The sequence below is a fragment of the Cavia porcellus genome, unplaced genomic scaffold (assembly GCF_034190915.1).
Source record: "Cavia porcellus strain 051 isolate PalLab524CR breed Dunkin Hartley unplaced genomic scaffold, mCavPor4.1 scaffold_10, whole genome shotgun sequence".
NCBI lineage: Eukaryota > Metazoa > Chordata > Mammalia > Rodentia > Caviidae > Cavia > Cavia porcellus.
This window is the reverse complement of record NW_026947493.1, coordinates 33,205,949-33,218,930: the sequence shown is the minus strand read 5'-3', so window position 1 is coordinate 33,218,930 and position 12,982 is coordinate 33,205,949. Positions and strand designations below refer to the sequence as shown.

The window sequence follows — 12,982 nt, the reverse complement described above, 5'->3', positions numbered from 1 at the left end:
AAGACTTGCCTTTCTTGAGCTGTTGGGCCAAAGGTCTCAGCTTCTTGCTAGCTGTTGACTTGAGGCTTCCCTTAGATCTCTGCCTCATGGGTCTCTCCACAGGGCACCTCATAGGATGGCAACTGGCTTCCATTAGAATGAAGACATTAGAGAACATGAGGTTGAAGAAGAAGAAAAAGCTAGAGTCTTTGTATAATCTAATCTTGAAAGTGATTGCTTTTCTCCACTCTTTTAAAAACAGTTTTATTGAACTATAACTATATCCATGAAATTTGCTTTTAAATTCTGTTGTTTACCGGGCATGGTGACATACCACTGTAATCCCAGCACTCGGGAGGCTGAAGCAGGAAGATTATTGCAAGTTCGAGACCAGCCTGGGCTATAAAGTGAGTTCAAGGCCAGCCTAAACTGCATAATGAGACCCTGTATCGAAAAGACTTCCCCAAAATTAATTAATTAAGTGGTTTTAGTGTATTCTCAGTTGTACTGTTACCACAATTTGACTGTTACCATGATTTGAAAACATGTTCTTTATTTCTGAAAGAAACCCCATACCCTTTAAAAACACCCTCTTCCTAGGGACCCACTAGTATTTTACCTTTGTAGATTTGATCATGCTGGACATTTGCTACAAATGAAATCATACAATGGAATGTGTCTGTCTTCTGTGACTGCCTTCTTTCATTTAGCATAATGTTTTCAGAATTCATCCATCTTATAATGTCCAGCAGTACTTTCTGTTATATGACTTTCTGTTATATGTTTGTTTAATTATTGGTGGATAAACACGCAAGTTGTTCCCATTTTTATTATAAATAATGCTGCTTTGAACACTAGTAACCTTTTTATTTAGACATGTTTTAGTTTCTCTTGTGTATTCTGAGTAGTATTGCTGAGTCATATGGTACTATCTGTTTAGTAGCTTGAGGAACCAGCATACTCTTTTTGGAAGCAGCTGCATCATTTACCTCCCTGCCAGCAGTGTATGAGGCTCCAGTTACTGCACATCCTCCCAACACTTGCTTTGTATTTTTGTTTGTTTTTGATAATCACCCTAGTGTTTGTGAATTGATGTCATAGCATGGTTCTGATTTGCTCTTCATAGTAGTCAGTCAATAAAATGTATTTTTAAAAATATAAATATGGGAAGAAGCCAGGCCATGCCCCTTTTTACTTTCTTGTCATCTTTTCCTCCCTAGAGTCTACATATTAGGGAAAATATGTTATACTTTTCTACGTTTGGCTTATCTTGCTGAATATGGTAATTTCCAGTTTCATTCATTTTCCCACAAATGCTTTTATTATTTTTTATGACTGAATAATACTCCATTGTGTATATAAACCACATTTTAAAACCTGCTCACCCATTAACCAACACTGAGGCTAGTTTTGTATTATGGACATTGTGAATTGTGCCACAGTAAATTTGGGTATGTGAGTTTATCTGTAGCATGCTGACTTTAATCCTTCCTTTTATATACCAAGCAGTGGTATATCTAGATCATACAGTACTGTTTTTGAAGGAACATCCTTACTGATTTTCTTACTGGCTGTATTAATCTGTATTTCCACCAACAGTGTATACAGGGTTCTTTCTTGATGCATCTTGGCTTGCATTTATTAGAGTTTATCTGTCTATCTGTTTGTTTAATCTTGATTGTAGCCATTTTGACTTAGGTGAGATGGAATCTCAGTGTGGTTTTGATTCACATTTCCCTGGTAACTAGACCTGTTGACACTTTTCATATAATTTTTCATATAATTATTGACCAGTTACATTTCTTCTTTTGGAAGGGTCCAGTTTATTTGTCCAGTTTTGATTGGGTTATTTTTCTTTAGGTGTTAAGTTTTTTTGAGTTCATTTTAATACTCTTTTGGAAAAGTAGCTAACAAAGATTGTCTCCAGTCCTGTAGCTGTCTCATCCTCTATTTTTTCCTTCTGTCGAGCTTTGAATATGATGGAACACTGTTTGTCACTTCTCACTACTTCCTGAGTTTTTGGAGTCCTTTTCAAGAACTGCTTGTGCCTATATCTTGGAGTGTTTTCCCTGTATCTTCTAGCAGTTGCAGAGTTTCAGATCTTATATTTAGGTCTTTGATCCATGCTGAGTTAATTGGAGATTGGGGTTTGAAATGGAGTGTCACTTTATAATTCAGATTGGTCTTGAACTCACAATGTAGCCCAGGCTGGTCTCGAACTTTCAGTGATTTTCCTTCTCCAGCATCCTCCTGGGATTACAGACGTGTACCACCATACTTGACTTAATTTTTTTTTTTAGTTGATTTTTGTTCAGGATAAGTAACAGGTTCTGCATTTAATACCCAATTTTCCTAGCACCATTTGTTCCTAGCTCCAATATACGTTTTGGCCACTTTGTCAAAAATCAAATAACTTAGCTACATTTTTGTCCAGTTTAAAACCAGATTATTTATCTTTTAATTACTTACAGGACTTCTTTGCTCTAGTCTAGATATTGACTTGGAAATATTTTCTCCTATTTCATTGCCTTTTCACTCTCCTGCTTTGTACAAGATTTAATTTTTTATGCACAAATTTTAAATTTTGATTTAGTCTCATTTAACATTTATTTTTTTCTCTTAGTATCACATTTTAAAAATCATTTACAGATTTAATGTCCTGACGATTTTTGTGTGTATTGTTCTGTAAGAGTTTTATAGTTTTATATCTTATATTTGGATGTTTGATCTGTTTTGAATTAATTTTTATAAATGATGCCAGGTAAGAGTGTAACTTCCTTTTTGTCTTTGAGACCTGGTCTCACTATACAGTTCAGGCTGGCCTTGGGCTCACTTTGTATCCCAGGCTGGTCTCAAGCTTGCAGCTCAGCTGCCTGAGTGCTGGGATTATAAGAGTGTGTCACCACACCCAGCTTTGAGTGTGACTACTTATATGTAGATGTCCAGGTCCCCATCATGATCTACTGAATACTGCTCTTCCCTATTGAATGAAATTAGTATTTCTTTTGAATATCAGGTTTTGCTTGGAAATTTCTTTAGGAATTCATTGACCTAGAGAGCTTTGAAAATACTGTTTTTGCTCCTTGTGTAAAACCTTCTCTCTAGAAAGTGTCCCTCAAATATTCAGACATATAAATACCAATTTACCATATTTAATAGTTAAACCAAGTTTTGAACTTTTTTTTTTTTTTTTTTTAGTACCAGGGATTGAACTGAATGACCTCATACTTGCCAGGCAGGCTCTTACGCCTGCTGAGCTAAACCTCCAGCCCAGCAGAAACCAAGTTTTAAATAAGTCACAATAAGCTTAATACATATATAACTTTTCCTTTATCTTTTTTATTTTTCTTGACATTTTCTTTTTTTTTTTTTTTTACAGTACATAAACAGAGGAAGATTGCAGTGGTTCAACCAGAAAAACAGTAAGTATAATACGATGTCTGAATAGTTGAAATTTGAAAGTTAGGCAGTCTAAAAGAAGAATAAACATATCAGACTATATCTTCTCTTGAGTTATTTTCTCAGGTGGAAGCATAATCTTTTAATTCAATTTGATAATTTTATGTACATCTTGATACAATATATGTATTTTCTTAAAAGGTGTTATATAAAAAGGATAAACTACATTCTCAAAATATCTTCCAAGGGCTTTTAGAGCCTGAAGTCATTTGAATAAAAGAAATTAAGACCCCTTGCTAGTATTTGTGAAGGAAGGACAAAAATTGTAAATATGGAAATAGTTATAATACCTGTCTTGAGTTAGAAGAAGCAACTCCAAAAGAAAAGACACTTAAATTAGGAAATTCTTTGTAGCATCTTCACTCATGATTTTTAAAAACCAAAAGTTAATTGGTGGTCCCTTTGAATCTCACCATACAAAAGTTTCTCTCTGTGTGTGTGTGTGTGTGTGTGTGTGTGTGTGTGTGTGTGTGTGACCAGTGGGTTTCAAATTCTTTGTTAGTCTGACATAACAAAATATTGCAGACCAGGTGGCTAGAATCTCAGAAATTTATTTTCTTCTTTTTTGTGTGTGTGTTTTGCCTTTTTATCAGTACTGGGGATTGAACTCACGACTGCCTGCTAGCAAGGCAGGCGTTTATGCCTCTGAGCTAAACCCCCAGCCCCCCAGAAATTTATTTTCTGAAGGCTTAAGAGTCCAGGATCAAGACGTCATCTGGGTTGGTTCCTGATCAGGGCTCTCTTCCTGGCTTGTTTATGGCTACCTTTTGGCTGAGTCTTCACATGTTAAAAATAGGTCTCTAGGGGCTGGGGATTTAGCTCAGCGGCATAAGCACCTGCCTTGCAAGCAGGTGGTCATGAGTTCAATCCCTGGTACCAATTTAAAAAAAAAAAAATAGGTCTCTCTCTACCTCTTCTCCCCACCCCCATTTCTCTCCCTCATCTCCTCTCCTCCCTCTTCTTTTCTCCCTACCCCCATCCTTCCCTTCCATCTTTGTCTGTCTGTCTGTCTCTTTCTCTGTTCTTTTTCTTGTCTTTGAGGGCATCTTCTCTGCCCTCCTCTTATAAGGCCACCATGCCTATCAGATTACAACCCTATCATTATGACCTCATTTAATTTAGATTATCTCTCTATATGGTTATGGTAGAAATTTACTCTAGTTATAAAAGTAAGATAATGGAGCTGGGGATTTAGCTCAGTGGCATAAGTGCCTGCCTTGCAAGCAGGCAGTCATGAGTTCGATCCCCGGTTCCGGTAAAAACGAAAACGACAAAAAAAAAAAAAAAGTAAGATAATGATGACCAAAAGCTGCCCTTGGATGTTTCTTTGACTTTGCGGAGACTAGTCCAAAGCTTTAGTCAGAAAGTGTTCTTTAAAAGTGAATTAGCCCTGTTTAGGAATTGCTACTTGGGGCTGGGGATTTAGCTCAGCGGCATAAGCGCCTGCCTTGCAAGTGTGCGGTTGTGAGTTCGATCTCTGGTACCCATAAAAAAGAAAAAGACAAAAAAAAAGGAATTGCTACTTGTAGAATAAGTCTGGGTTTTTCTTTTAAAACATAATTTTAAAACAATTTTGAAATAAGTGGAAGACACGTATATGAAATGTTTGTTACATGACTATTGCAAAAAATAATTTACTTGTGCTTTAAAAATTCTACAAGAAGCTGGGCATATTTGGTGTAGGCCTGTAATCTCAGCATTTTGGACACTGAGACAGAAGAATCACAAGTTTGAGGCCAGCTTGGGTTACGTAGCAAAACCCTGTCTCCAAAAATTAAAAAAAAAGTTAAGAATCTCATAATTTCTAATTTCTTGCACACGTATTACTAAAAGGAAAATTCATCTGAACCATGCAATATCACATCATCTACAGATAGTCCATTGGCTCATTAGACTCTGTACATAAGTTTAGAAGCAATTGCATATTTAAAACAAGGTGTGATGAAAGTCCTTCTATTGCAGATTTTGCAACCTGCTGTATTAGCTTTTTTCTTATATTTGGAGGAAACTAACACTCATGCTGTGCTGATCTTAAGGATGATCTCACTATTTTAGCTATGTTTTCTTAACCCAGAATACCATCCTCGAGGACTGTCCATCAGGGCTTAAAGAGTCAAGAGCTGAACTCTACAGACTCAGGTATAAGCATTTGTGATTTTACAGAAAAGAGGACCCTTAGTTTCTTCTAATGGGCAGTATTTGACATTTTATTTATAGAATGTACATTCAGAAAAGAGTTGCCTGATTGTGCCTTGTGTGGAACAAGGCAAGATGCGCTTCATTTTATAGTTGTCTGTATGTTAATATTTCTGCCAAGTTGTAATTGTAGCTATTCTTTACTGATCATTTGTTGTGTATGAAGGGCTGTAGAGGTCAATGTTACTGTCACCCACTTTAGATGAAGGAACCTGAGGCTTTCCAGGGAGAGTGCTCTTTCTTAAGCTAGGAGCTTGAGTGCAGAGGCTTATTCTTTTTAAACACTTTTGATGACATATATAAATTTCACAATTAAAAAATAAAACACTGGATTTATTTGATTGTCCCAGAAGCAGTGACTAATAAACGAGATGAACCTAGAGGTTCAGGTTTTGTCCAGAATCTTTTAATACAACTCTTGACTAACCCTGTGCTAGCTGTATAATGCTGAGCTTCTAGGCCTTGTGTATTCTAGTACAGATTGGGTCTTTAGGTGGTATTTAGTAAATGCCTAGAAAACAAACCAGTACTCAGAGAGCTGTTTAGTGGTGGGGTGAGAAATGGAACTCAAATGTTCAAAATTTTTGTCTCTTCTACTCCTCTACCATTTCACTATATTGTTTGTACGTAGAGGATCAGAACTATGTTTTTTTTTTTTTTTGTCTTTCCCATTTTTATTGGTACCAGGGATCGAACTCACGACTGCCTGCTTGCAAGGCAGGCACTTATGCCGCTGAGCTAAATCCCCAGCCCCCAGAACTGTGTTAATTTGTTATTTTTGATGCACTGATGGCCTACTGAAACTATAGAATTAAACTGTAGAGTTAAGACATTAATATCTCCTTTATGATTACATCCTTGGCAGTTTGATTTGGGTTTTGGAAACAGCTCCTGGAAGGAGTAAGGATGCAGGAATAAAGGAGCAGGATTATACCAAGAGGTGAACCAAAGTGCAATACACTTGGAACAGAAGTTGCTTTTAGTCCCAAGGCAGTCTTGGAGCTGATACCACTACAGAAAGTATCTGAAATCCAGGCGTGGTGGTTGTTTATTAGAAGTAAGCTATAGGTCCCACCCCACCTCACAAGGAATGGAACCTTGAGCAAAACGTCTCTCCTATTGAGGGCAGTTCTAGCTCAAGGGTCAGTGTATGTAGTTGGTGGATTTTAGGAGACAAAATGTGATTCTGGATAACATTCGTTGTGAATCCTTACAAGTATTCCAAAATAGATTATTGAGTAGTTGTTTTTTAAAGAACTGGAAATGTTTTACTGTCAGGGTCATCATGGTTCGTGAAGTGGATTCTCTATTTTCTTTATTGATAGAAGTAGCAGATTGACTCTACATCAGTGTCACATAATTCCAGGAAATCAGCATGTAATTCAGGATATTTATTTTAGCATAGTGATAAACTCTGTGGTCTAGAATGAGGTAAGCATAAACTTCTAGGTATACAGTGTTTCAAGGTCATCCTCAGATAATTTGTTAACCTTTAGATATGTAATTCTGGGCCTGATAGTACAGATCAGTAGACCACCTACGTAGTATGCACGAACCCTTGGTTTCAATCCCTAGCTCACACACAAAAAAAAGTAATTTATAAAACTCACCCAATGGGGGCTGGAGGTTTAGCTCAGCGGCATAAGCACCTGCCTTGAGAGCAGGCAGTCGTGAGTTCGATCCCCGGTACCGATAAAAAGGAAAAAGACAAAAAAAAACAAAAAAAACACCTCACCCAATGATGTATATGCTTGAACTTTTCACCCTAGTAATTCAGCTTTCTAAATATGGGGAGGAGAATGACAGTTCCTAATATTTTTTTCTTAATTTCCCAGTTACAATTAATGGAAAGTATTGTTGTCCAAAGATATATTTCAACCACCGCTGCTTCTCAGGGCCATATCTTAACAAAGGAAGAATTGCTGAGCTCCCTCAATGTGTAGGACCTGGGAACTGTGTTCTTGTCCTCAGAGAGGTAAGGTTTGGCCTAGATCAAACGAACTTCTTAGCAGTCTCCTAAGCTTACTCATCTGGGGAGCCACTTGCCATATGCTTTAGGCGCTATCAAGTTACTAGCTTTTCTCGTGTACAGTAGTCCGCCATGGTCTATCACAGTGGTAGTAAACTTACGGCACAGGTGCCGTGGCTGGCTGCTTGTTGTCATTGAATGCTCTAAAAGGTTCACTGTCACCATGGTAAGACCTTAATAGATGCCTGAAAAGTGGGTGGTGCCAAAGCTTACATAGTATGTTTTTTAAAATTTATATATACACATAACTATCATATTAATCCATTTTTTGAGGCAGGCTGCTTAACCAAACTAGAAGTTAGAGAGACACTGGCGTCCACCAGTCCTTCCAAGGATGTCCCCCAGGTGGCCTTAGGATCACCCCATAGGCCCCATCACCTCATCACCTCCCATAGCTACCACGCCAGAGCCAAGCTCCTGACACATGGGAGACACTTAAGCTATACCATCTGTGATAAAGTTTAACTTGCAAATGAGATACAGTAAGATATTAACAACAACAGTAAGTAAAACCAGACCAATGATAACAAAACACTACAGTAAAAGCTACATAAATGTGACCTGTGTCTCATGCTGTGTTTGCTACTGTAATTGTGGTGGTATAAGATGATGCAGTGCATACAGATTGAGGTGAAGTGAGATGAATGGTGTCTGCACCATGAAGCAGTGTTGGGCTCACTAAGTGTTGGGTGAATGCAAGCAACACAGCATTTACATAGTTGATCTGATAAACCATAAGCTACAGACAAGCAGATAAGAGCATGTACACTGGGGGTTCGCTGGACAAGGGATGATTCATGTCCCAGGCAGAGTGGCACAAGATTTCTTCATGCTGCTCTGAGCAGTGTATAATTTAAAGTTATAGTTGAAGACTCATTTAATTCTGGAATTTTCCATTTAATGTTTTTGACCATAAGTAACTAGAACATTTATGTAAGTAGCTCTTCACAGAGCAGCCTCGTTTCTGTCAGAGACACATGAGAACAGTGCAAGAGTGAACTGTGAGAACTGGGCATGGTAGCACATGCCTGTAATCGCGGCACTCAGGAGGCTGGGGCAGGTGGATCACTGTGAGTTCAAGGCCAGCCCTCTCTACAAAAGAGTGAACTGTGAGATTAGGCTATGACTTAGAAGCTGCATGGCATTAACTGAGAGCCATGATAAAGCAGTGAATCTGCTGGACTTTCATACTTCGATCTAGTGTACTGTGTACCATGGATAATAGATGTGAGGACTTGTAGAACCTTTCAGCCCTCAGGGTGTGACAAGGCAGGGCCTAACAAAAAGCTTCTGGGACAAACTCTTTTAGCCACAAGAATGTTCAACTGTCTGCACAATGTCACAAACACATATATGGTAATTTTCTGTGTGTACCATGGTTGGGAAAGCATTTGGAAGCAAGTGACAGTAAATCGAAATTGATGGCGCCTGTTTTTTACTGATCGTAACATTTTGAAGGTCAGTTGTTCTTTATGTGCAACTATGGCAACTGTCATATTTTAGGTAATATTGTTTTGTTGACATTTTTAATTAGTAAGAAAGAATTAATTTCCAAAATGGCATTAGTACTCTGCAGAGTAAGGAAAGTGTCACGCTTCTGATGGTCTATTTTTCTCCTTCCCAATCCATATTCCTTAAAACTGAACTTAGGTCCTCACTTTACTCATCAATGCGGCTTATAAGCCCAGTCGTGTTCTTCGGGAGCTCCAGCTGGACAAAGACTCTGTGTGGCACAGTTGTGGGGAAGTACTAAAAGCCAAGTGAGTAGATTCTTCGACCCTTTACTATTGTTTGTCTTTATTCGGTCACACGTCACTTCTGTGAATAATAGAGTGCTTGTTTCCTGTGGTAGTGCTGCTTTAGCTCTTTGTGGCAAAGGATTTCGGCTTGTTTTTTCTGTTGGTTTCCGTCAATAAGTTTATAACATATGGTAAAAATGGAGTATAAGCAATACAAAATTTAAAAGAAATGCAAGAACAATTTTTTATTAGATTCAGAAGATGTAAAACTATTTTTTCAAATTCTTGTGAACGTTTATAAACATTTGCTGTTATTTTCTGACCTGACTTTCTTCATGGATGGATGATGGTAGTTGGCAGATCATACCACATCCTTGAGCCACACCATGAGAATCACTGCAAGGGTAAAGAAAGATTTAATGAAAAGCTCCTATCCTTTTTATAATAGTAAGTAAAAATATTGCTTGAAAACCTTCACCTAAAAATAGAACATTGGAACTTTATTTTGATTATTTAAGTAATAGCTTTTCATTGTCATTGTTTATCATGTTTTAGTGTAAGTCACAGAACGTTCTAATTGTTCTCGAAGTCAATAAACTATGAAGGACACAGTACTCTAAGAAGCAAAAGTATTTTTCAGTTATATTAATACATTCGATTTTTCTCTGGGTAGTCACTGGCTCAATAAACTTGGCATCCAATGTTTTCCAATGACAGATATAAAGGAAAGAGTTATCGGGCTACTGTGGAAATAGTGAAGACAGCAGATCGGGTGACTGAATTCTGCCGGCAAACTTGTATCAAACTGGAATGCTGTCCTAACCTTTTTGGTCCACGGATGGTTCTGGATACATGTTCTGAGAACTGCTCTGTACTTACAAAGACCAAATACAGTGAGTTATGTTTTTCAAGTGTGTTAACCATGGAAGCTTATACCACATATACTGGAAAAATATTTTTATTTTGCATACATTTATATATAGCAGAAGTACACAAACTTTCTGTAAAGGGTCAATTAATAAATACTTTATGTTGCCAGTTCTATGATCTCTGTCACACATTGTTTTTTGTTTTGTGGTAAAGAACTCTCTTTGAAGTAAAAGAACCATTTTTAGCTGTAGGACTATACTAAAACAGGCTTTGAGTCCTAGTTTGCCATCTTTTATATGACATGTATATGAATTAGCTGATACATCTAATAAGTATAAAATGTATTCATACGCTTGTGAGCTGTGTGTGCCGAATGTGTGCTGCCACTGTCATAGGCCTGGGATATTATAATAAAATAAAGCCAGGAATTTAGCTCAGTGGTATAAGTGCCTGCCTGGCAAGCGCAAGGTCGTGAGTTTGATTCCTGGTACCAAAACTAATAATAATTAAAATAAAATTCCTATCCTCCCTAAGTTCTCATTTAATGTGGGATGGAAGCAAGCAGATGTCGAGACAAGTATGAGGCAGGGGAGATGAAGCAAGATGAGGCACAAAACTGAATAGGAAGGCCGGGCACAGGTGGCCATGGAGTCTTCTGACTGCTGTGCATGTGAGTTGGTAAAGGGAACAACAAGGCCACAGGGTTTTCAGGAGCTTGCTCAGTGTCTGTGAAGAGCAAAAAAGAAGCCCTGGTGGTTGGGAGATGTAAGTACCCAAAGAAGAGGTAAGTGCAGTGTTAGCTCTGAACTGTCCTCCCTCCTGCTGGTCGTCATCTTTGTGAAACTGGGGCAAGAGTCATGTGGGGTGAAACTCACAATGTGGATTCTCATCAGGGCATTATCACCCAAAAACAAAATTCTTATCCTGCATTTCCTTAACTAATATAAACCCTGGTGTCACTTGGAAAAACTAACAGAAGGGAGGACTTTACTGAGTCAGATTGAAATAATTCTTTTAGGAATCTGTGACTCTTAAATTATATAGTTCTTGCAGATCACTTGAGCGTCTTGTTTAAATGCACATTCTGATTAATCAGGTTTCCAGCAGTTCCTTAATGCAGCTGATGATGCTGATCTATTCGGCATGGCAGACTTTCTAATCAGAATTTGAATTACAAATGCATGTAAAAGTCTAACCTCCTAGTAGTTTCTGTTTGTAATTATTGAATTGTAAACTCCTTAAAGGCAGAGATTATTTTAGTTCATTATTATCAACCCTTCATTTAGGAAACTGCAGTTATTAGGAGCTAAGTGGAAAACATTCATATAAATATATGAATAATATTACATATATAAAATAGAGAAACACTGGGAAGATATATGAACTTTATTTTGCAATGATAAGTTGAAATTACCCTAGGCTTTAAAATAATCCTATTTCTCCTAATTAGTAATTTGAGTGTGATCTCCAATGGATTTGTATTATTAGGAATTCATTTTTGCAGAAATTTACATTAGAATTTGATATTGCCTTAATACATAACCTAGAACTAGAATATATTTCATTATTGAATTGTCTTTATGTTCTAAAATTTAAGTGGAAATGCAAAGAATCTAGAATGCTTAAAATATTTCTGGAAAAGAATAAAGTTGAAGAACTTTTACTCTGCTCTCTGCTGCCTTCTTTTTTAAAAAATCATAAAGCTAGTAATCAGTAGAACTCGGTATTAACACATTCCACTGGCTCAAACCACTGGTGGTACATAAATGACTGCACAATTAGGCAGTGTACACAACCTAATGGGACTGTCCTATGCTGCCCAGTGGGGTACTGACACATATACCACTGGTTGTATAGAGCTGCCCGGCAGCCAGACATACAAATTATGGCCCCATCACAAACTTATTAAAGAGTAGTAAAAGTATTGGGACAGAATAGAAGGTCCAGAAGTAGAGCCAATTTATATATAGTCAAGTGATTTACAGGAGCAACAATTAGTGAGGAAGGGAAGTTCTTTTTAACAAATGTTACTGGTACAACTGAATTCTCAAATAGTAAAAGCAAAAACAAAACTACTTGACTCATATCTCATGTCATATACAAAAATTAGTATCTGTCATAGACCTAATGTGAAAACTAAAACTATAAAGCTTTTGGACAGAAACAAAGAAAATGTCTTCAAGTGCTCGGGGTAGGCAAAGATTTCTTAGAATCTAGAAATACACCTAGCAGAAAGGAAGCAATTAGTAAGTAAATATCTTACTTTTTTCATTGCCAAAACAAAATGCCTAACATCCAGAGTTAAAGGAGGAAAGGTTTATTTCAGCTCACAGTTGTAGAGGCTTTAGCCCATTATTGGCTGGCTCCAGGGTAGGGTGCCATGGCAGAGGGGCATCACAAAGAGAAAGTCGGTGGCAAGCAGGCAGGAAACAGCGAAACAACAGACTGGAGACAACAAGGCTGTAGCAACAGCAAGCCTGCCTCCCCCTTTTATCTCATACAGGCCAGCAGCCTTTGAGGTGGGGCCTTCCTTTATCCAGCCCCTGAATTCCAGCAAACCACACTTAACCAAGTACCACACTCTAAACCAACCACTTTTTTTTTTTTTCCATCGGTACTAAGGATTGAACTCACGACCACACACTTGCGAGGCAGGCGCTTATGCCTCAGAGCTAAATCCCCAGCCCCAAACCAACCACTTTCAAAACTT

At 37.7% G+C, this 12,982-nt stretch overlaps 1 protein-coding gene across 9 annotated transcripts in view; it reads left to right on the top strand.

The window, feature by feature from the left end:
• Positions 1–12,982, top strand: part of Sfmbt1 (Scm like with four mbt domains 1) — a 174,650-nt gene that overhangs the window by 150,987 nt on the left and 10,681 nt on the right. For all 9 annotated transcript variants that reach the window (XR_010050122.1, XR_010050120.1, XR_010050119.1 and 6 more), the window contains 5 exons: positions 3,359–3,401; positions 5,513–5,577; positions 7,470–7,609; positions 9,314–9,423; positions 10,120–10,295. Coding sequence is in view for 5 of the 9 variants with exons in the window: in XM_063257246.1 (XP_063113316.1) it covers positions 3,359–3,401; positions 5,513–5,577; positions 7,470–7,609; positions 9,314–9,423; positions 10,120–10,295 (534 nt within the window). In the remaining 4 variants the exon portion in view is untranslated. The remainder of the gene's footprint in view (positions 1–3,358; positions 3,402–5,512; positions 5,578–7,469; positions 7,610–9,313; positions 9,424–10,119; positions 10,296–12,982) is intronic.